The sequence below is a fragment of the Doryrhamphus excisus genome, chromosome 8, assembly GCF_030265055.1.
Source record: "Doryrhamphus excisus isolate RoL2022-K1 chromosome 8, RoL_Dexc_1.0, whole genome shotgun sequence".
Classification (NCBI taxonomy): domain Eukaryota; kingdom Metazoa; phylum Chordata; class Actinopteri; order Syngnathiformes; family Syngnathidae; genus Doryrhamphus; species Doryrhamphus excisus.
The window spans coordinates 16,829,157-16,854,387 of NC_080473.1; the positions used below are offsets into that span (position 1 = coordinate 16,829,157).

Below are 25,231 nucleotides of genomic sequence, written 5' to 3' on the forward strand. Positions count from 1 at the left end.
ATGCTATCATGTCTTTGGTGGCATGTTGCAAAACAAAACACATGTTGATCAACTGCACTTTCATGTCTACTTCTTCTCCACACTCCAACTTGTGGGTTCAGTATGTTCAAGCAATGTTCAAGCAATGACGCTGTGATTACCCAAACAATTAGCAGATAAGCCATGAAGAGTCGTCTCAGTGAATGGTCCGAGGCAACAATGTTGGTGTTGCCGATTAGCGTAAGCAGCATGCCTAACGGCACGTCCTTTCTGCTACGCTTCAGCACACAAAGGACTTCTCTAATAGGGCCCCTCATTCCCACTTTCACCTCAGTGGGCCCCCATGTGCCCTTTCTCATCTGCAAACTTGAATGGCAGACACGTTAACAAACTTGCTAATATAGAGCATGTGGTGCTGAATAAAAATAGCTAAGAAAAGTTCTCAGCTCAGGTTCACCGATTGATTTCTTCTCTTCTCTTTCTGTCACTTTGTCTGGTTTGCTTGGCTGCAAGCTTATATCCACACGCTGCACACAATTGACTTACATTTTTTTACTTTCCCCAACCATATTTGAAGGGGGGTGGAAACTTCAATTTGACAATTTAGTAACCTTTAAGGTTGAAAGGTATCCCAGCTGGGACACTTTTAGTAACCACTTTCATTAACTAACTTTATTAACGGTAACATAGAGATTTAGTGGTATGACACAGCTATACTGCAGCTTATGATTCAGGCAGAATTTTATTTTTTCTTAAGAAGATTTACTCAATGCTAGTGACTGCCTGCATCCACAGACACAGCCTCCGGGGTTGGAGGAGCAGCTTCACACTGTCATTATCAGCCGTGGAAAATATCTCCCCACCCTCCTCCTCCTCATTCCAAGTTCACCGGGCATCTTAGCAAATACACTTGGCAATACATCAGAGTGGAATGGCTTTTTATGTCACAAGTGCTCTGCATGATGGCAAGAGTGAACAACGCTAACAGCTGTAATGAAGCGTGACTTTTTGCAAAGTTGTGGCCTTGCTTGTCATTTAGCAGTAATTGAGAAGTACTACTGAGTTTATTTGCATGCTATTCTACAGTACCTCATGGGTTTTTCATAACATATACAGCACCCCCAATGAGTTGGGATCAGAATACTTTGGAGGACATGCTAGCATTCATGATCAATGACTTATAGACAATTACCGTATTTTCTGGACTATAAGTCGCACAAGGCCAAAAATGCATCATTAGGTAGAAAAAAACATACATAAGTCGCACTGGAGTATAAGTTTTTTGTGGGTAATTTATTTTACTACTACTTGACCAAAACAGACATTACATCCTCTTGGAAGGCAAGATGACGAGGGCATTTGTGTTCTGTCGTTCTCAGTTGTCTTTGTAAGCTAACTTCATTCATTCATTCATTTTCTACCGCTTTTTCCTCACGAGGGTCGCGGGGGGTGCTGGAGCCTATCCCAGCTGTCTTCGGGCGAGAGGCGGGGTACACCCTGGACTGGTCGCCAGCCAATCGCAGGGCACATATAGACAAACAACCATTCACACTCGCATTCATACCTATGGACAATTTGGAGTGGCCAATTAACCTAGCATGTTTTTGGAATGTGGGAGGAAACCGGAGTACCCGGAGAAAACCCACGCATGCACGGGGAGAACATGCAAACTCCACACAGAGATGTCCGAGGGCGGGGACCGAACCCTGGTCTCCTAGCTGTAAGGTCTGCGCACTAACCACCAGACCGCCGTGCCGCCTTGTAAGCTAACCTCTACAGTTTAAATATTGAATTGTTAAGGAGTAGGATATATTGGTGTGAAAGTCCAGAGTGCCCTCTTGTGGCTGTCTGTGAAATTATATATATTTTCATTTATAAGTCGCTCTGGAGTATAAGTCACAGGAACAACCAACCTATGAAAAAAAGTGCGACTTATAGTCCGGAAAATACGGTAGTTGTTCAATCCCGCCCATGCAAATTTGCAAATTTCCCCACTGAGGGATGAATATAGGCATATCTTATCTTATCTTATGCAGTGAGAAATGGTCACTCACCATAGTCTTCAATGGTAAAGTGGAAAATGTCATTCGTGGCGTCGGTCCCCTCGTGCAGAATGTAGCATATGTTCATGTCATCAATATCAGCTGAAAAAGAAATGCACTGAAAATCAATCATCACATAACAATTTGCACATTTGCTATTTGTACCAGAAAGCTCATAGTGCAAAGCAAATAGGGAAAACATGTTTTTGACTCCTAAGTAAACCCAAAATAAAAATAGATATAGCTCTATTCCTGGGGCTCCATCATCGCAGTGAGTTTGCTCCACAGGCTAGACCAGAGGTGGGCAAACTACGGCCCGGGGGCCACATGCGGCCCGCCAAGTGTTTGAATACGGCCCAAAGTATTTCATTGAAACTTAACATACAACCTGGCATCAAGTACATATAGCTGATTGCACTACATTTTTACAGATACAATAATTCCAGGTAGACTGTTACGTGTAGAATATATAGTATCCCCCCCCCCCCCCCCGTCAATTTTGTTAAGTCAATGCGGCCCGCGAGTCAAAAAGTTTGCCCACCCCTGGGCTAGACAGTCAACTTCATATGTATGACTCTGCACCAATACAAGGTTTACACCCAACACTGTCTTCAATATTTGATGCCCAAGCATTTTCCTTCAAAGAGATCGATGCACAGGAACGCATCGTTGCGTTTTTCAAAAGCCCAGGAGATAGTGTCTTTATTTACTGTCTGTTTACTCTTGAAATATTGAACAGGCCTCTTGGGGAACACGCTCTGGCTCCGTGAATAACACCTGCTGTTGTAAGCAGCCTGGTTACAAACCTGCTTGAAAAGTGCTGTGATATTCTGTTTCTGAAAAAAAAAAAAAAAACACTGCTGTGACCTCCCTTTGACATGCGCGTTATTTATCGCAACACCTGTGATGCTCTCATCTTCTTGAGACAAAATATAAGCAATAAGTTACAAATCACCCTCAGTGCTTCCCCTTCAGTGTAACGCATTAGCTTTGAAATTTTCCTGTGAGACAGAGTCACCCCGAGGTTATGGCATATTTCATCTCTCTTAATAAACGGATCTTTTGAGTGTAAAGAAGGCCACCAAGGAAGAATAGGGAAGCAGAGAAAATGACAACTTTAGTAAGTAGGGAGGTAACGATACACATACCCCAGGTGGCTCACACTTGATCCGTCGAGGCTGCGGTCCTGATCCAATCTGCCTTGCCACAAAGCGCCCCTAACACTGACTTTGGAAACTGCGCTCGCGAGAGTACATGTTCACGTGATAACTATCTTTGGAAGTTGGAACTTATCTCAGGAAGTTCTTGTAAACAATAGGTGGAGCTGTACCACACTGAGCTGGCGTGAGCCTACAACAGGCATATCAATCGTACGGAATGCTTTTGGCGGCCACAACGGATCCAGTGTGAGTTTGGGGATATCTGTAATCAGATTTTACGGTACGGAACATTTGGTTGGAGTTCCCACAGGGTGCACATTAAGAGAGGGCCAGGTGCCTTTGGCTAGCGCAGAGGTAGGGAACCTATGGCTCGGGAGCCAGGTAGAGCTCTTTTGATGACTGTATCTGGCTCTCAAGCATTTCTTACCCCAATAAAAATGTATTTTTGCTAACATTTTAAAGTAAACCATCACAGAAATGACTATTAAAAATAATATTCAAAATCAACAACTTTCTTATGCATTTTAATCCGTCCATCTATTTTCTACTGCAATACGGCCGACCATATCTATCTTTCCTGATGATATTTTCCAGGTCAAACACCAAAACTCGATTATTACTGGGTAATGCGGTAGTCTACCTTGGTCATTGAGATGTCAACATGTAAATATAAACTTTTCTCCTTTAGTCAAATAGTCACCTAACTAAAGCTGCAGAACCAAGCCTTCTGGCAAAGATGGCCAAAAGAATGAAATATACTGAGTACGGTGCAAAACTATGCAGCAGCAGAAGTTGCATTAATGGCAACAAGTATTAGATTTATTATTAGACACTGCGCTGCTCACAAAAGTGTGCTGGCCACACCCCATTGGCGTGAGGTAGTGTGCCTGGTCTACGTAATTAGAGCCCAATATATCTAAAACTGTTGGTCTTACATAAAAATGCACACATTTTATTGCATTCAATGTTTAAAAAAATGTATATGGCTCTCACAGATACACATTTTAAAATATCTGGCCTTCATGGCTCTCGTAGCCAAAAAGGTTCCCGACCCCTGGGCTAGCGTCATGGCCAGCGATAGTGCCAAGGAGAAGCCAGAGGTTGAAAATATGTTGTTAGTCTCCCATTTTGGAACCGTTGCACTTGTCCAAATCTTTGCACTTTCTAGAAAGAAACCTTGCAGACTATTACATATTGTTTTCTATTGCCTTTGTATTAATTTATTTGAGAATTGTATAAGTAGAGAATTACCTAATAGCACTTAATTTGTTTCAATTTAAAAATCATTAAAGCTGTTTACACAAAGGTTAAGCGGTTAAATTGAACTGTGACCTTAAAACATTTGTACCGAAACATGATTATGCTGTATTGGTAAGACCCTGAACGGTAAGGAATGTGACAGACATTTAAAGCAACTCTTACCTTGTGTGAAAGTGTTGATGGTGGCATTTCCTTTGCCCAGGTGTATCAGGTAGCCATGCTGTGGTGTTCCAGTAATTCTAAACATCACAGTATCCTGCGTGCTGTCCCGGTCTTCTGCTTTCAGGGATTTGCTGGTGATCACAAAGCCCAGGTGGCCACCCTCGAGAACCCGCAGCGTCGGAGCACCTTTATTCACCACCATTTGTGGGACTCCATTATCCAAAGGAATAATGCTGATCTTCATGACTTGGGGTTTTCGGGTCTCAAATACAGTGTCAGGGAAGACATAGAAGTCAGTGTGGGTGCCGTCTGTGACCGTGAAGGAAAAGCTGTCCTCAGCGTTCTCTGTGCCATCATGCTTGTAGCTGATCATGTTCTCGTTCAGGTTCTGTTTGGTGAAGGACATTACAGGCCGGCTGTTGTTAAAGAGCAGGCGACCGTGGATGGGGATTTGGGTGATGGTGAACTTCAAGAGGTGGGCGGCGGTGTCTCTGTCCTCTGCCGTCAGCTCAAAAGGCGTGATGAGCTTGTTCTCGCCCTCCGCAACTACCAGACCATGCACTGTCACCACAGGCTTCTTGTTGTCCACATCGGTAATGGATATGCGGAATGTGCGGAACACGGGGTTGTACCCATCTGTCACCTCAAACTCGAAGCTGTCCATTTTGACCTCGTCGTCAGCAGTGTGGATGTAGTAGATTTTGTTTCCGGCCAGCTGGAGCTGAGTGAAAGACGAGATGGGCATTCCGGGTGTGTCTGTGCACTCCAGGTGGCCTCTCACCGGTGCTCGGGTGATAGTGAACGCTAAGTGCTCATCCGGGCTGTTATGGTCACTGGTACTGAGGAGGTCAGTTGTGAGGGTCACCCTGCCACCCTCTTTCAGGGAGACACCTTTGCTGACTACATATGGATAGACCATGTCAATGCCTCCCACTGTGACGTAAAAGTACCTATCAATCAAAGGGTTGAAGCCATCTGTGACATCAAACTTGATGAGATCACGAATGCCTTCTTGCCCGTTATGGACATAGATGATTAACCCTTGGTCCAGCTCGTTCTGTGTGAAATTCATCCCCACTGATATGTTCTGCAGCATCCCATTTGGCATTGTTTTCTGCAAGTACCCCTGACTGGGCCCGTAGCGAACAACGTAAGTCAGTGTGCTGTCCTCAGAGTCGAGATCAGTTGCTCTCAAAATGTTGTTGTTGATGACTTTCACGTCTCCCACTTCAATTTCTAGACCGTCATTGATTGCCATTCTTGGTGTTTCGTCATCCACTGGAATAATCATGACAATGGCCGTCCTCTGAACGCTGAACTTTCCGTCTGTGATGAGGATGTCAAAGCTGTCCTCAGTAGTCTCGGAGTCGTCATGCTCGTACACTATGCTGGAGGCCTCGCTGATCTGATCCAAGGTGAAGTTGGAGACGGGGACGGTGCCTGTGGTGAGCTGATTGAAAATAAATCCATGTCTTGGGGGTGTGGTGATGATGAAAGTGAGCTGATCAGTGGGGACGTCTTCATCGGCTCCGTTCAAAATAGGTGTGTCGATGACAATGTTCATGCCTTCCATGACAACAAATTCTCTCATGTAAATCTCAGGCTTTTCGTCGTTTGAGGGGATTATGGAGATGGGGAAAAAGTGCCTCTCTGAGAAATTTATGCCATCAGAGCATCTGAAAGTAAACCTGTCCTCCACAGGCTCCACCCCTTTGTGGATGCTTTGAACATAGTAGATGTGATTCTGGTGAATGTCCTTGATGGTGAAGGCGCTAACAGCCATCCCGGACCTGGATTTCTCTGAGCCTGGTGCTGGGGATATATTTTCCACGTAGCCTGAAGTTGGCTGCACAATGATGGTGCAAAGCAGGTCCTCGATGAGGGTGTCAACGTCGTCAGCGCTTATATGATGAGTCTGGATGACGTTCTTCTCGCCCTCAATGACTGAAAATAGTGAGCCCACAAAGACCTGTGGTGCCTGACTGTCCAGCGGTAGAATAGTTGCATGCACTCTGACACCAGTGATCTTATTGCCTCCCACGGTCCACTCGTCAGACATGTCCGTGAGTGTGAGATTAAAAATGTCTTCTTTGGTGGTAAAACCCAACTCCCCGCTGGTGTGCGCATACACCACATGGCCGTTGATAATATCAGCTTGGGTGAACATGGCCGACGGGACCCCTCTGACCAGAATCTCACCTAATGACGGAGGGTCCTCCACTATAAAGGTCAAACGCAGGTCATCTGTGTCCTCATCTTTTCCTTGAATGACATGACTGGTTATTTCAGTTGCTCCATTCTCCAACACGTCAATAAAGGAGCCAATTGTGCCCACAGGGAGACTGATGGTGGGGGTCTCGTCATCAATCGGCTTCACATTAATCTTGACATTAATTGGGACTACGTGGAGGCCGTCGGTAACATCTATTTGTATTGAATCTACTGTTGATTCATCTCCGTTGTGTGTGTAGGAAATCTGCTGCCTGTCAATGTCCTCCAGGCTAAAAGTGTCCCCTTTTATCATGGGTGTGAACATGAACTGGATGTGTCCATGCAGGGGTGGCTGAGAAACAGTAAATGAGATCAGCTTGCTGTCTGTGTCTGAGTCAAAGGTGTACAGCTCAGCACTTGTGATGGTATGTGCACCCCGTTCAAACACAGTAAAACCAGAGTTGGTGATCTGAGGCGGCTTGTTGTCCACTGGTTTTAGAAGTACGCTAAAAACTCCATCCACGCTATTTCCAGACAAATCTTCCACTGTGAATTTGAACTGCACAACATGAGTGGTGATTCCTAGCTCCAGATCAGGAGGTTTATAGGCTACTTTGTGATGATTAATCTGAGCCTGAGTGAAAGTTCTGATTTCGACATTTGGGTTTTCAGTCAGAACCAGAACCCCCAGGACAACAGGACTATTTTCATCTGTGTCAGTGGGAGGCTGAGTGATGGTGTATTTAAGATCCCGATCCTCAGAGTCCAGATCAGTGTAGCGCAGAAATTTCTTTCGGAAGTGAGTGAGCTGATATTCGTGAACAGTCATTTGCAACGTGGCGTCTGGGTGCAGCTCAGGGGGGAGGTCATCGATGGGGAGGATTTTGATAATAAATGAGCTCTCTTCTGATTGGTTGGGAGGGTCGTTGTCATCTTGGACTTGAAACTTGAACTGATCCATGACGGTGCTAGTGCTGTGGGACCCAACATGCTTGTAAAAGAGTTTGCCGTCAGTGATGTCCTGCTGCAGCCACTCGGTCACAGCTTTTTCGTACAGTTCATCCTGTGTGTTGAACTTCCATGTGGATGGGTCCTCCGGGGCCTCGGCTTGGCGCAGCAGCACCTGCCCGATGTTGGAAAAGGGAGGCTCAATTGTGAATTTGATGGTAGAATCCTCCGAGTCAATATCTGCTGCGCTGAGCATGAGAGAAGAGATTGGCATCATTTGATTTTTGAACAGGACCAAGCCTGTGTTAGCATTCACTATCGGAGGCTCGTCATCAGTTGGCACCACCGTGATGGGAAAGAGGAACTCCACCTCATGTGAGCCATCCGTCATCCGAAAAATGATGTTGTCACTATAAGTGTCGCTGCCGTCGTGCTGGTAAACAACTCGTCCATCGGTGAGGTCGGATGCCGTGAAAAACTTCCTCCCGGATCCAAGCATGGTTAAGTCCCCGTGCTTCAGGCCATCAATCACACTTATTTGGACTTTGTCTAAATTGTCCTCGTCGCTGATTTCTAGATTTTGCGAACTGGAGAGAGGCCTAGATTGGCCCTCATACAGCAGCTGGCCAGTATTTTTGGTCACCACGGGAGCCAAAGTATTCATGGGCTTAACGACAATCATGAAAGCAAAAGGGTCCGACACAGCCCCTTCTGTGTCCACAACCTCAAACTCAATTTGAAAAATCCGCTCACTGTCTGAGTCAACAGCAGGGGGTTTGTAGGCGATTTTAAAGTCTTTGATGTCTCCTTGGTAAAAGGCAGTTATTGGTAAATTCCTGTCATCTGTGCTGACTATGTAGCCTTCATCATAGTGAAGCGGGGACGTGATGTTGAAAATTAATTCATCAGGATTAGTCTCGGTGTCCTCTGCTGCCAGCATGTCCATGGTTAAGGCGGTCATTACAAACTGGTCCACTTCCATCATCATCATGGCCACAAAGCTGGGCTTGGGCGGTGTGTTCTCCTCACCTTCTTTTATCCTCACCAAGATTTGGAAAAACTCCTGCTTGAGCAAGTTGCCCTCCTTGTCATGCAGCTCCACCACCATGGGAACGTAATCTCTGTTTGGTGACTTCAATGCAAACGTGTGCTCATACCGGACGTTCAGCTTTAGAAATTCATCACAGTCCACCAGTCCAGTTCCCAGGCTGCTCTCGTCCACCAGGGCTCCATACCTGGGCAGCACGCCACCACGGGACATGGAGGCAATTTTGCACTGCTGTGTCTGTCTGTCAAATGTAAATTCTAGAACCCGTCTGTCGATGGGATTGCTTGTGCCTTGCAGCTTCTCTACTGTGAGTGGCATATTTCTGGTGAGCACCTCCAGCTGAGTGAAAATGACCTCCACCTCCATCATGAAAGGGATGATAATAGTGTCCGTTTGGGTGTCATACCTGAGCTGCAGTTTCACTCTGTCCCTCGCTGGACTTCTGGAGCCAAAGTGGGAATACTTCACATCATTAGGTCCAAATTCACAAGGAAACTTTTTGGGGGTTAAAGTTCCTGGCCTCTGGGATAAAGGGTCATTATCCAGGACTGTGATGGCGCACCTATCACCCGGTTGAACTTGAATGACCAGGTCATTGATGGGATCTATGAAGGCAGATCTTCCAAAAGGCACCCGGATGCCATTGTTGGCCACCAGCACTGTATCCTCTGACAGCTCGGACCTCAGGGCGTAAGATAGTCCGTGATGGTGGTCGAAAAACTGCGCATCACTTGTTGTCAAGATGAGCGCCAGGGCAAAAAAAGCGGCCCCAGACGTGCGCGGAGGAGAGAGCCAAGCCATTTGGGATGTAGAAGAGACGCTGTTTAACTTCGAGCGTACACACATAGACACACATGCGCACAAATCAACTATTTTCAGGTGTCAAAGTTGCAGAGTTGGACAGCGACGCACACCCATCGGCATAGAGCTGCACCATTCTCCTGCAGCGGCCGCACAATGATGAGCGAAACTTCAGACTCCTGCTCTGTCTTGAATAGAAGAGTACATCTGGGCCACACCCCCCTCGCGAGCCCATTGGTCGGCGGCTCCTGCAAGCACGTTTAAGTTCAGCGAGATGCGATTGAAGCCTATATTAAAATATAGTGATATTTGCACAGTAGTTGCACAATAATGTTTACATTTGCTTTCCCGGAATGAGCATTATACCTCGGATTGACGACAAATAATGCAAGGATGGGTACTGGTTGGACTGATGAGCCGCAAGGAAAAAAACTTGGTCTCCCTCTAGTGGCGAAGATCAGCATTTCATTATTGCATCGAATACGGTTTGCATTGTCCTAATATAAAGCAAAGCACATAATAAATGCATAACACACAATAAATACAACACAAAAACAAAACTGGACACAATATTTGGTACATGTGCATAGTTTAAGTCCTACTCTATAAATGTGTCCCACTTTCTATAACCAACATTTTAGAAACAAGTATAATGACCACAATAATTAACAAGTTACATCTTTACATCTTACAAATGAGTTACATCTCGCCTGAGACCTTACTATAAAATATGTCCTTTGCACAAATGCCAATGTTGCTGATTTTTTTTGTGGTTGTCATTTCAGAGGTGCAAAGATGTCTGTAATAAGGAACTGAAATATGAAGTGACCATTGAGTGACAATGCCTGGGGATGTCTGATACATACTTTCATAGATACGTTATCCAGACATGCGTCAAGCCCAGTCATGATCCAATCGCAGCCACTCTGTAGCGCTCATATGGAAAGGGATGATTAAGAGCACAGCAAGCAGCAGGGCACGTGAGAGTGAGGGAGGTTTGATCAAAAGCAGGTTTGAAGTATTACTGCTCTTACTTTTGGTGATGAACATGAATGAGGGAGGATGACAGGGTGTTTAAAAATAGAGTAGTGCTCTTCTTGGTTGTTTGTGCACCCAAAGAGGGATGGAGGTCCATAGATACATTGTAAGACTCGCAGCTGTCGGTGTACATTTTGTCGTCCGTGTACATTTTGTCTGCTCAACTGTCCCTGTTAATGAACACACTCACTCCTCATGTCATTGTGTTTCATCCCCTCCAGTACCTCCTAGAATTTGACCTCAGCCGTTGAGAGTCACCTTTGACCCCATTTAGATGCTTTTCATGTCAGTTGTACATTGTTGAAATGCACAGCGGCAACGGGCATGCCAAGGAAGTATGACCATTTTTGGACCTGTGACGTTGCGTAGTCAATATATCCTCATGTAAAAGATAAATCATTCATTTCATTTTACTCACTGTGGCCAGGATTATATTTTATTTTTATATTACAGGAGGTGACAGTGGCTGTAGTTGACAGCAGAAGGCGCGTTTAATTCAGTCCTAACGGTTGTCTGCCTAAATGGGCAGCCACTGACACAGCCGTTAAAGAGAAATATCTTCGGTGGGATCAATTTGAACTTAAATAAAATACTAATGTCATACATAAATATGCCCATTTTTACTCAACTTGACTGCAACCAGCAGATTGCATATAATTACTGAAATCCTCTCTACTCTGATACTTTAACAGGCTGTAGATTAACAGGTTGCTGCCTGAACAGGCTGTTTTAGGACCGTCAACAGCTTGGAAAATAAAGTATACTTTATTTTAAAAATTGAAAAACATTGAAAGTGAGTATGGCTCCCCAGTTGACAAAGTAAAGATGTCAGTAAATAAGCATCTCCACAAATCTGGGACCTTTGGAGAGCGCTTGACTTACTTACATACATTATCATGCCACATTTACTATATGTATGTATATATATGTATATGTATATATATATGTATGTATACATAGTAGGGATGCACCGATCAGTATCGGCTGATATCAGTGGAAAAAGGACGATATCGACATCAGCCTGATATAGGACTGATATCACACTGGTATTATGTCCGCTCTCCAGGTACAGAAGAGGGAGTCGGCTGCATCTGTGCTTCAGAAGGTAGCAGATGCAGCTGGAGGGGTCTAGCAGTGGTGGATAAACCTGCTTTTCATTCAGTTTTTCAGTCAATAATGTGAGAAGACTAGAGAAATAAATGCATTGTGAAGTATAAAAGGAGGGCGGCACGGCGGTCTAGTGGTTAGCGCGTAGTCTTGTCACACAGGTCTTATTTTATTTAAAAAAGTAATAAAATAATTTGAAATTAATTCATCGTATTTGTTAGATTTAATAAGAGTTTAATGGAGAATTGGGCGGTGGTGAGTGGTTAGCGCGCAGACCTCACAGCTAGGAGACCAGGGTTCAATTCCACCCTCGGCCATCTCTGTGTGGAGTTTGCATGTTCTCCCCGTGCATGCGTGGCTTTTCTCCGGGTACTCCGGTTTCCTCCCACATTCCAAAAACATGCTAGGTTAATTGGCCACTCCAAATTGTCCATAGGTATGAATGTGAGTGTGAATGGTTGTTTGTCTATATGTGCCCTGTGATTGGCTGGCCACCAGTCCAGGGTGTATCCCGCCTCTCGCCCAAAGACAGCTGGGATAGGCTCCAGCACCCCCGCAACCCTCGTGAGGAAAAAAGTGGTAGAAAATGAATGAATGAAAGTATAAAAGGGTCAAACAAGCATATTGGCGTTGTTTGGCTTGAAATAAGCTATGAAAATAAATATTACAAAAATGAGTAGATCTTGGCCATTTTCATTTTGTAAAAGTAGCTGTCACAAGTAAAAACCTTGGTGACCCCTACTATAGCCAGTAGTACATTTAAACATTTACACTGCATCTATGTGATCTGTATTGGTATCCATTGAGTTTACTCATGGATTATCGGGATCGGTAGCATCGGAACATCCCTAATATTTATACATATACATATACATATACATATACATATACATATACAAGTGCAAGTGCAATGCAAAGGGAAGAAAAATCATGAAACAAAAAAAAAGAACACAACTACTGGATAATTGATTGGCCAAAGAAAATAAAAGCCATGTCAAAGTTTGGCATCTGTAGAAATGAGCAGTGGACATTGTTGGCAGAGTCCAATTATAAGTATAGCCGAGTAAACCGCAAAGCAAAGCCCCTCAGGCCTCGACAGTTTCCAGCTATAAGAGAAAATTGAAAAAGCGTCCAAATAAAACTTTCTGACAGCAACGCCCGCAGAGAGGGAAGAGGATCATATCCCAAACCTTCAGGCTTCAGGGTTGAGGCAAAGGGAGGTTTTATGCTATTCTGTCATATCAGCTTTATCTCAAAGTCATGTAAATAGTCATAGCATCAAAGTGTCAGCTTTGTAAAGGCGCTGAAGAGACCGGTTGCTTGCTTCTGATGTGATTTCCAGGAGCTGAGGGTTCAAATGCTGCCCTTTCACCGGAGTAACAACATTGCTTATTCTGCTTTAAATCCAATAACAACACATCTAAAAGCAGTTTGCTTCAAAGATTGACTTTTTTTGTGGCCGCTGGTTTGTTTTGCCTGTGTTGCCTCTGCTGACAGCCAGGTACGATTCTACCTGCAAGTGAAACGGCAGATAAGATTTGTTCTACCTGCATCCATAATCTAAAAATGCCATGTTTTCTTACTGATTCTGAGCTTCTATTCCCCCCTCCAACCCGCTTACATCAGAATGTCAGGCCTTGTCATCGGCGTGCACTCACGGGCAGGACGTACTCTTACTGCATTCCCCACTGTCAGTAACTAGGCTGTTATTAGAAGTGTGTTAACAGAGATATACATCATGTAAGGCGCTCTGAGCCCGCCGATCCGATAGCTGGATAATGAGGTGCTGCTGTACAGACAGTGTGTGGTCAGCAAGAGATGGATGAACTACGGTAACACCAGTATTATTTGGGTGTCAGTTCCCGTTAGCCACTTCCTTGCTTCATTTTTCTACTTACACCTCACAAACAAACCCTCACTGGAAATACTGACGAGTGCCTACATCAGTCACCTCAACAGTATGACTTCATTTGTCTTACTTCCTTGTTTGTTGGGTTATGAAAAATGACTTAAATTCTCAATGACTGCATGAACATTCATTCATTCATTCATTTTCTACCGCTTTTTCCTCACGAGGGTCTCGGGGGGTGCTGGAGCCTATCCCAGCTGTCTTCGGGCGAGAGGCGGGGTACACCCTGGACTGGTCGCCAGCCAATCACAGGGCACATATAGACAAACAACCATTCACACTCACATACTGCATGAACATAAATGACAAAATATGTTTTCTTTGGTTTGGGATGAATTTTAGCCCAATTAAAAATAAAGCACATTCACACAGAAGATGAGCCCATACATTTTTGTTGAGGATCTGGATAAATGTGAGCATGTTAACGGTCAGAGCCTTGGTGGAGGTTAGCGCTTTGCTGAATTCCATTCTAGCTTGTTCTTGGTTTGTAAGCAGGTTTAATGTGTCCAGTCATGTTTTTAATTTTCCTGAGGAATGTATGAATCAGGAAATTGGTTTTAATTGATTGAATCTTACTGACATTGGCACTGATTCTTTACTCTCCACCGTTCTATTTCTGTTCCCCATACAGTCCGGCATCAGCCATGCATGCTGACATCATCATGATAGCAATTCCAGTTCATCAGGTTTCTGTCAGGTACAATTCCTCTTTGCTACTTCTCGCTGGAAATATTGGCACCATTGCCTCAGAGATGCTCTCGCGCTATGAGAAAAAAAAAAGTGCAACTACTGGAAGCGTACGCAACGCAGAGCCAGCCGGCAGCCGAGTCAATCTTTGCCAATTTTCATTTACTCTTGGGATGCAACAGAACTAAATAGGCAGAGGAAGTGGTCAGGTTGAATCATATTCTTTACTCAAATCCCTCGGGTAGGCCTGCATGGCTAGAGCCAGAGACCATGAAGGATGGTAGGAGCGATCATACTGCTTAGCAAACAAGTCAAATTAGGTTTATTCGCACCATTCACCTAACAAATAGCTTTGCAGAAAATACTACTGGTGACCAAATTGAAACAGCCTGGAACTGCCTTAAAATATGCATTGCAAGGCCAAAAATAGGTCACCACCTGCATTTACCCAAGTAAATAGGTATGTGTCTATAGTTTCAGCTGCCAACAAGTTATATGACCCAACCTCAGAGGTGTCTAGAGTGCTGCCCGGGGGCCATTCGTGGCCCATGGCACATTCTAAAAATAGAAGTTAACAAGAAAACAAAAAAATAACCCTACAGCAAAAATATTTGACAGAATATGATGACCGAAAAGTTACATTTAAAAATGTTATAATATTATGGCAATAAAGTCATAATATTACAAAGAAAATTTACAAAGGTTATCTAAGAAGAATGTTGAAATATTTGGAAAAAACAAACAAACAACAAAAATAGGAAAAAAGAAGAGCAAAGTTCTGACTAATAATACACTTTTTCACCTACATCACAAAACTGAAATGTTTTTTTTTTCTTGAAATATATAAATAACTTATCAATACAAGATATCGGTCAAAAATTAAGGCAACTCTGGATAGAAATAAATGTTGTGACATTGCAGGCGTTTGTGTAAACCACACCACAGCAAATGTGGTGTGTATGACCATTTTTTTTTGGCCAGAAAGTATGTTAATAATTAAAGACGAGGTAAACCAATGGTAAGGCATTCATCCGTGCTTCTGACTTGGGACGTTTGTATGTTATTAAAACCTGAAATTCCTGTGCTCCCTGTGGAGGAGTGATCACCTGCAGGTCAAAGTTAAACATTTTGCTGCCAAAGGAGCCAGTGAGGATTTCCTTCTGGTGAGCTGTTAAAGGTGCCAGCCACTTGACATGATGCTCATCCCTGCTGGTCCAACTTGCTTATGCTGACTGGAAGTAATTGTGTGGCATTAAAATGACAAACAATGAATACACACAATTTTGACACCACTGTCGGTCTAGCTTACAGGTCTATATATTTAACTTACATACAAATGCTAACTAGTTAGCATGGGTTCAATTCTCTTCTTGGGCATCACTGTGTGGAGTTTGCATGTACTCCCCATGCGTGTGCGGGTTTTTCCGGGTACTCCGGTTTCCTCCAACATTCCAAAAACATGCTGGGTTAATTGGCAACTCCAAATTGTCTATAGGTATGAATGTGAGTGTGAATGATTGTTTGTTTGTATGTGCATTGTGATGGGCTGGTGACCAGTCCAGGGTGACCCCCACCTCTCATCCAAAGTCAACTGGGATAGGCTCCAGCATATCCCTGAGGAATGAGGGTAAGCGGTATAGAAAATGGATGGGTAAGTCCACAAAGGACTTTAAAGTTAGTACTAATTGCAGATGACACAACAGCATTGACAATTACATGTTTGTGTCTCATGTGTGTTTGTCTCCTATTTTTTGTGTCTCACTCATATAACTATGCGCTACATTTAATCAAGTAGAACCAAGCAGCCTTGGGCAAATCACAGGACACATCCACAATTTTGACAAACTACAGATAACGGGAGAACATGACGTCGGCAGCCGCGGCCTGTCGATAATGGTTGGCTCCACCGCTCCACCCCGCCCGCCCTGCGTTGGTGAGAAGACGTCAGCCGAGGAGAGGAGGGGGGCCACCTGTGTTACGCCAGAGATCTACCGACATTTCTTAGCATAATAAAAGCCGGGCAGGGACAGTTAGCTGCACTCATTTGTTCTGACCTGTAAAGTAAAGCCTACGTCTCTGCAGGTGTTAGGGGAAGACTTATGAGCCCGGAGCTCCGTGTAATCTGACTGGTCTGAGAGTAAACCATATAACTGACAAGTTCGTTGTCATCTCTTGCCTCCAACACGACACCCACAGGAATCACTGACCTAAGAACAGGAGGTCAAATTCCAACAATACCGATACAAGTTACCAAATTTGGAAACATACTTGATAACATCAGCATTACCTTTTCTCTTGTCCGTGTCCCCACGTCGCCGGGATCAGAGGCTTCTTGAAGAAACACAAACGGTTGTCACTGTTATTATCTAACCTTTTAATAAAAACCTAAATAAAATGATAATCCCATTCAGTGGATAGGTTTAAGGGCCTGCTATGGCCAACAGTGGGAAAAGGAGGCAGAGGAATATTTCAAATATTTCTACACAGTGACCCCGCCGTGCTGTAATGGACTTAATCTGCCCCTCAGAGTCATCTGTCATCTGCTAACTGTTGTAATATATGCTTCCTGATAGATGTGAGCTTTAGTTATGGGCTTTCAGCTTGATTTATCAGCCCATGTCTCCTGTAGCCTGCCACACAGAAAAACACTGTCAGCAACACACACACAAACACAAACCTAAAACACACACACACGTCTGACAGCTTTAATGGGAACCAGTGCACCAACTGACAAACTCTTGCTCATTCTTGTCAGGTGATGGGAGTGTTGCTGAACCTGCAAATAGCAGTCACAAACAGAACCTCTAACCCCAAGCACTGCATTGTACCTCAGAGGAGAGCGCTAGGCGCTAGAGACGAACATACCTGTGTAGAAAAGTAACACGCTGTGTTTTCACACTGTACTGAAGCTTGTCTATAGGAGCAGATCCAGTCTGGTCAACATCAGACTAGATTTAGTAGGGTGTGCATACAGCCAGGTCGAGATCATGCAGATTAGTGAGGCATATTATGAGCTGTGTCGAGTACATAAACAGAGTGCAAGTGGGTTTCCATATATTTTTAGCATATAATTTTCTTTTCTTGGGCTGCATGGCGGTCTAGTGGTTAGCGCACAGATCTTACAGCTAGGAGACCTGAGTTCAATCCCACCCTTGGCCATCTCTGTGTGGAGTTTGCATGTTCTCCCCGTGCATGTGTGGGGTTTTCTCCGGGTACTCCGGGTTCTCCGGGTTCCTCCCACATTCCAAAAACATGCTAGGTTAATTGTTGACTCCAAATTGTCCATAGGTATGAAAGTGAGTGTGAATGATTGTTTGTCTATATGTGCCCTGTGATTGGCTGGTGACCAGTCCAGGGTGTACCCCACCTCTCGCCCAAAGACAGCTGGGATAGGCTCCAGCACCCCCGCGACCCTCATGAGGATAAGCGGCAGAAAATGAATGAATGAATGAATTTTCTTTTTTCTACGTTTGGAGCAGGGTTGTGCTTGGGCTTGCTCCATCGAGTAGGCATACGCTACTGCCCCCTATATATCAACGCCTGAATTACACCTAAGAACCATACAGAAAACTCCCGTCATTACAATATCATATGGAAAAAAAAAATGCTAAGGAGTTGCTCATATGCCTCCAAGACTCTGAAACCGGTATAGTAACGGTTCCCATCAAATCTACAGTATGTGATGTGCAGGTCTGTTCAGGTTGCGTCACCATGTCAGTCAAGGGCTGTCGGAGGCCTGGCAGGCAGTCCTAATTAGCTTCATGTTCATCTAATGATGTTTGAGTTTCGGACTATTGCATCAAGATTTCTTTTTAGCGAGCGAGGTCAAAACATCACAGATGTGCTCGGCATCTAATGGACAAGACGAGAGGAGGCTGGAGCCTAATAAAAATACATACGTTTGCTTTATTGTCAGCATGAATTAGGTAAACTTTGCTTGGATTTTTATTCATTCATTCATTTTCTACCGTTTATCCTCACAAGGGTTGCGGGGGTGCTGGAGCCTATCCCAGCTGCCTTTGGGCAAGAGGCGGGGTACACTCTGGACTGGTCGCCAGCCAATCACAGGGCACATATAGACAAACAACCATGCACACTCACATTCATACCTATTGGAGTATGAATGACAATTTGGAGTGGCCAATTAACCTAGCATGTTTTTGGAATGTGGGAGGAAACCGGAGTACCCAGGGGAAAACCCACACATGCATTGGGAGAACATGCAAACTCCACACAGATGGCCGAGGGTGGAATTGAACCCTGGTCTCCAACCTGTGAGGGCCGCGCACTAACCACAAGACCGCCGTGCAGCCCGCTTGGATTTTTAGTGAGGGGAAAAACAATACTTCATCAATACTGAATGAAGGTGCTTCTTGTTCAGTAGCTGGCTGGTAAACTGAAGCTGAGATTAACGGTATTTATTATACCTACACACCCCAGAATGAGAAAAGTTAAAGCAGTAAACAACTTGCTGTCAACTTGTAAACATAAACCAATTTTTTGACCCACATTTTGCAGCCTTCTGTCTCAAGTTTTGTGCTTCTCTAGACACCTAAGTAAGAAAGGACGCTCTACTCTGGGAATGTTTTCCTCCCTAGGGACAGAAAGACGTCCCCAGCTCCCAATTACATCTGCTGCCATAAGTCATGCAGACACTTAAATGTCTAGTGGCCCTAAATAAAAATAATCTCTGCCACAAATTAAAAAAAATTGTCTGCCCTCTAGTGGACAGCAAGGTCACTTCGGCACAATTTATTTCTACTACAATATGTTTCATTACGGCATGTCACCGCTCCTACAGTGCAGTTTTGCAGCTACAGCTACAGCCAAAATAATAAACATTAAATGAATATTTTTCTCGCAGTGTCAGTCAAACCATAATTGTATTTGTAAAGGCAGATTTTTTAATTTTTGGAATTGTGCGACTGTACCTAATGAATACCTAATGAAGCAATGCCAATAGTCATTACCTGTGAATGCTGAAGAGCTGCTAAAGCAAAACTAGTGTGCAAAGTAGTCTTCACAATTTTCAGGCATGCTGTCTAAATGATACATATTGCCATGCCGAATTGTGGAACAATGTGCAGGCAAAATGTGTGTAACTATAAACACCACTTAATGAAGCACGACACCCAGTTTTCCGATACATTGTCATGATACACCTGACTTCCATTTCTGCTACTAACTTGGAGCATTAGTAACTAAATTCAGTGCTTTGGCGCTTGTAAAGTTGATGTACAGCCAAATTTAACAAGCATCAATAGAACCGCTCTGTGATTAAGGTTTAAGATTGCAGAAGTCCGAAAATCTATGTGTTATGATCTGACAAATCCTAAGTAACTTTGATCAAATGCAGACTTAGTACAATACAGTGCATGGACATTAACACGGTGGCAGCTGTTCCACTCGAAAGACAAAAACACTGACACTGATGTTGGGAACATAGAGATAGGTTGAATTGTTTATTGTATATGTGAAGCACTTAATATGTGCTACCATTCCTGCCTCGCAAACTGTCATTTCCATATTACATGTATTATCATTCATAGAAGTGCTGCCATACTTCACAGTCTGACTGGCTTCTGGCTATCTTGGCCTTGTGAGACTTTTCTCTGTACAAAAAAATACTGTCATGTTTTAAACGAGATCTTGTGACACCCCATAGAATATACTTTCCAAGAGTGCAGTTGTCACACACACAGACAGCAGAGAAAAGAGACATATTGTCTCTTACTTATTCATTCATTCATTCTACTGCTTATCCTCACGATGGTCGCAGGGGGTGCTGGAGCCTATCCCAGCTGTCTTCGGGCGAGAGGCGGGGTTCAAACAACCATTCACACTCACATTCATACCTATGGACAATTTGGAGTCGCCAATTAACCTAGCATGTTTTTGGAATGTGGGAGGAAACCAGAGTACCCAGAGAAAACCCACGCATGCACGCACAAACTCCACACTGGCCGAGGGTGGGGTCTCTTACGTATGACACTGAAAACCTGACAAGGGAGTCAAAATTTAACAATGAGGTGCACTCCAAATAATTCACTGCAGCGTTCAATCACTGCCACGTCATAAAAAAACATGTAAAAAGATACTGTAACTGTACTGTAATTTCAAGTTTATAAAAACAGTGGCAAATGAAAAGTTTGACATTCATGCCTTTGATAACAATGGTGACATTAGACACCACATGAATATCAAATGACAATACAAGTTTATTTCATCAATACACGAGTGATACACACAGTGATTTTTAACTATCACCTAGCTCCTTGCTTTAAAGCATTTTAGTTTGAGCTCAAGTGCACCGTATCGCATGGCTTCACTCGCAAGCAGACCCAGACTCATCTCTGGTCTTGTTTGGTGTACAATAGGGTTCAGATGATCATGTTCATACATGACCAAACAAACCACCTACACAGGGCAAACACACCACAAATTTTTTTAACCAAACATGACAAGTGTGAATGCATCCTAAAACACCAACACCAGTGTTGTGAAAGTGCTGCATGAGTGATAACAGCAGCAGTGAGGATAATGATGACTGCATGTCCTGTCAGTGAGAAACAGCACTTCCTCAAAGATCACAACAACCTACTTTTTTCTTTTTTTTAATCACACACTTTGCAACCCTGGAGGGGGTGGGGGGGTAGAGCAAATAAAATAAATAAATAAAACCATGAAAGTCAGTGGGTTGGGTGTGTTGACAGGATGTGTGTCCATAGACTCCTCAGAGGAGGAAGAGGAGAGGCGGGAAGCTGAGTGCATGACATGTCATTGACTTGCTGTGTTTTGTGAGGCGGAGGAGTATTTTTCCCCTGTGTGGCATCTTCTTCTGATTCTCCATTGGGAGAGGATTAAGTCAACTGCAGAACAACATTGAGACGGTAAAATTTTGGTTTATTTGTTTTACACTGTTTTTTTTTCCTGTAAATTTTAGCTCTTATAGAGAGCCAGATAGAGCACTGTTTGCACACCCCACAAGTACAATATTGGTAACATCAAAAACAAAATAAGAAAAGAAAGTGGCTATGACAGACAAAATGTCTTATTCTTGTGCTGGCTGCTGATGAAAAACTTGGAATTAACATTCCATTTTATGGATTTATCACTGTGAGGCTTAAGCAAAATAAATACATAAGTGACCTTTAAGAGTATTTGGAGTATAGCTATGCTGGATATAGCATGTTAAAAAGTAAGTACTTACCAGAGGCGGGGATTCCACTTATCATCAAATACTTGAACCTGGCTTGGACTTGTACAGTGACTCAGGATGTGTCTCGAACTTTAGTCTGATGACTTGAAAATACTTGAGATTTTCAGTGAGAGTGTTGAGTGAAATGTGTCCCCATTCAATTTATTCAAGTTATTATGTCATGTCCAGCAACAGTGTGGATTACATTTCTGTGCACTTATTAAATCCTGAATACGATGTCAGCACTCTTACTCTGTGACTTGCCTAGTCTTGTCACACAGGTCTTATTTTATTTAAAAAAAATAATAAAATAATTTGAAATTAATTCATCAGATTAATTCAGATTTAATAAGAGTTTAATGGAGAATTGGGCGGCACGGCGGTCGAGTGGTTAGCGCGCAGACCTCACAGCTAGGAGGACCAGAGTTCGATTCCACCCTCGGCCATCTCTCTGTGTGGAGTTTGCATGTTCTCCCCGTGCATGCGTGGGTTTTCTCCGGGTACTCCGGTTTCCTCCCACATTCCAAAAACATGCTAGGTTAATTGGCGACTCCAAATTGTCCATAGGTATGAATGTGAGTGTGAATGGTTGTTTGTCTATATGTGCCCTGTGATTGGCTGGCGACCAGTCCAGGGTGTACCCCGCCTCTCGCCCGAAGACAGCTGGGATAGGCTCCAGCACCCCCGCGACCCTCGTGAGGAAAAGCAATAGAAAATGAATGAATGAATGGAGAATTATTTGGTAAACGGTGCTTATGACTTGTAAGGACGTCAACATTTCAAACCTAACTTGAGGCTTGACTTGACTTGAGACTTGGACTTGATTTCCTCGACTTGACTTGAAAACTGACTTGAGACTTGCAAAACACTGACTTTCTCACATCCCCGGTATTTAGACTTTATTCATTTTCTTACCGTATACTGTTTAGGATAACAGGTCAGATAGAGATTATAAATCATCAAAAATAAATCTACATGAAATATCGTCTGTAATAGGAGTGTAATGGTGCACCATAATCGCTGTTCAGAATGTACTTCTGTTTTCAGAAAGGGAAGAATACATAAAAATCTGACTACAAATACATGTACCGTGACAGCCATTACCTCTTTCTAATTAGATGCAGCAATGTCCCAGCTGTACTATAAGAAAACAGACAACTGCTCGTACAGTGACCGCATCCCCCTCCACATTGTACGGGCGGAGGCTGAGCTCTCCGCCCTGGAGAGGGCCTACCTAGGGGCGGTGGAGAAAGGGGACTATGCCACCGTGAAGGAGGCCCTGGATGAGGCCGAGATCTACTTCCGCATCAACATCGACTGTGTGGACTCACTGGGACGCACGGCCCTGCTAATTGCCATTGAAAACGAAAACCTGGAGATTGTGGAGCTGTTGCTCAGCTACAACGTGCACGTGGGCGACGCCCTGCTGCATGCTATCCGCAAAGAGGTGGTGGGCGCCGTGGAGCTGCTGCTCAACCACAAGAAGCCCAGTGGTGAGAAACAGGTAGGCAGTGACATGCATATGACGACTTGCTCATTAATTAACAAGTATATTGCGCAACACAGCAGCGACAATGTTGTAATCGTAGTAGTTGGATGCTGACCACTCATGCAGCTCAAAACTGCATTCAGAGTTTGCCTACAGCCAAATACAAGAGACCCTGGCAGTTTTTTGCCTTTATAGATTGTGTGCCCAGTGACTACAAAAGACTTGACAATTATTGGATAGGGTTGTTAATTGGAGCATTTAGTTAGATATTGGATATTGTAAAAAACATTAGCTGGTGTGCAACCAAGCTTGTACAATCACTGCACATGAATGTGGACGCTATCACAACATGAAAAGTGTGACCCAGGATCTCTATGACAAAAAAAAGCATCAGTCACTTTGCCGTACATTTTGGAATGCACAGATATACTTTAAAGCTCTTTCTTAGCCACTCAGCTTCTGCTTTGATTTCTCTAGGAATCTTCCAGCTGCCAGGACTGCATGTGATGGGACTGCGAAAAAGAGTATTGTTTTCACTCAGGGGGAACATTTAATGAGGCTAGATGAACGACGAGTCATTCGCTGCAAGCCTGCTGTTTTACAAGACGGTTAAAGACAAGAGACATGAAAATGAGGGGCTTTCAAACCTCATGTGGGAGTCAAATTACGGTTTTAGATGTTTTTGATTATTAAAAACAATGCCGTGGATAGAGATTAAGTTAATTTAAGCAATTCTGCTACATTCAGGGATTAGTTAAAAGTGATTCGCTGACTGTTAGGACATGTCTTTACGTCACTCTCTCTTAAAAAGAATGCGCCTCTTGACCACACAGTAGTACGGTCACGCAGATGAGAGCTTTCCCTACCATATTCAGTGTTTCCCAGTAATTAATTAATTTGTGGCGGCACGCCACAAATAAATTTGGACCGCCACAAATAAATTTGGCTCTACCAGTTCACCCTCGTTCAAAAACAAATTATAATGGAACTGTAGCTTGTCATTACAACATTGTACAGTAGATAGCATTCTAACTCTGTTTCTTAACACACCTCAAACACACCTCGTCTGCCAGAATGTAAGACGACATAACAGGAGGGATCAATGGGAGGGATCAATGTTGGCAACTTATTTAGCGAGGATTCAGATACTTTTTGATTTTTTTTCATTTCTAAAGCAACAAGGTCATTTAAGTGTGCATCCGGCCCATGGTTGCTGATCTAATTGATGTTACTTACTCAGACTCCACTATTATTTCTGTCTCTTCTGTAAAGGTCCCACCAATTCTGCTGGACAAACAGTTTTCAGACTTCACTCCAGACATCACTCCCATTATCCTCGCTGCCCACACCAACAACTATGAGATTATCAAACTACTCGTGCAGCGAGGTGTTTCCATACCACAACCACATGCTGTACTGTGCAACTGCCTGGAGTGTGTGTCCAGTTTGGACGTGGATGGCTTGCGCCACTCTCACTCCCGCCTCAATATTTACAAGGCCCTGGCCAGCCCGTCTCTCATCGCACTCTCCAGCGAGGACCCTTTCCTCACGGCCTTTCAGCTCAGCTGGGAGCTGAAGGAGCTCAGCAGGGTGGAGAACGAGTTCAAATCAGAGTATGAGGAGCTGTCACATACGTGTAAACAATTTGCCAAGGATCTCCTGGACCAGACCAGGAGCTCCAAAGAGCTGGAAATCATCCTCAACTACCGTGACGACATCAACCCCCTGCTAGATGAGAATGTCAACGATTTGGCCCGGGTGAAGTTAGCTATCAAATACTGCCAGAAAGAGGTAAGGAACAACAAGGAAAATTTTTTTTTATGTGTAAATGTATCTCCACACTATGAAGGTGTGATCGAAATCATGTCAAAATCAGGTGGCTATATTTAGCAGTAGTCTCCATTAGCCATTAGTCATCCATCATTTCTGGTGTGTATTTATGTGGTGATATGTATTGTAAAACATTCGTTAGTGCTCCTGAAAGAGACAAAAACATAAATGTGACACACTGAATAACAACAATGTTGCCTAGATGAGAGGAACACCATCAGGATGAGCCACAAATGGGCCTAAATGGGTTGAGATGTCCTGGGGGACATGTAATTGCAAGGCAGGTTCTGATTGTGATGCATACACTTGCCAACTCACTCCCCATGACAATTGGATAATTGGGGATAATGACAAAGATGTGA

General features: G+C 43.8%; 2 protein-coding genes across 2 annotated transcripts in view; one reads left to right on the forward strand and one right to left on the reverse strand.

Moving 5' to 3' along the window:
• frem2b (FRAS1 related extracellular matrix 2b) overlaps positions 1 to 9,797 on the reverse strand; it is a 69,952-nt gene extending 60,155 nt beyond the window's left edge. Inside the window, exons 1-2 of the mRNA XM_058080626.1 lie at positions 4,604 to 9,797; positions 2,034 to 2,123 (exon numbers count right to left, since the gene is read on the reverse strand). Of these exons, the coding sequence (XP_057936609.1) occupies positions 2,034 to 2,123; positions 4,604 to 9,656 (5,143 nt within the window). The 5' untranslated portion in view covers positions 9,657 to 9,797. The remainder of the gene's footprint in view (positions 1 to 2,033; positions 2,124 to 4,603) is intronic.
• LOC131134922 (short transient receptor potential channel 4-like) overlaps positions 1 to 25,231 on the forward strand; it is a 100,095-nt gene that overhangs the window by 69,867 nt on the left and 4,997 nt on the right. The window contains exons 4-5 of the mRNA XM_058080627.1: positions 22,669 to 23,054; positions 24,312 to 24,830. Of these exons, the coding sequence (XP_057936610.1) occupies positions 22,669 to 23,054; positions 24,312 to 24,830 (905 nt within the window). The remainder of the gene's footprint in view (positions 1 to 22,668; positions 23,055 to 24,311; positions 24,831 to 25,231) is intronic.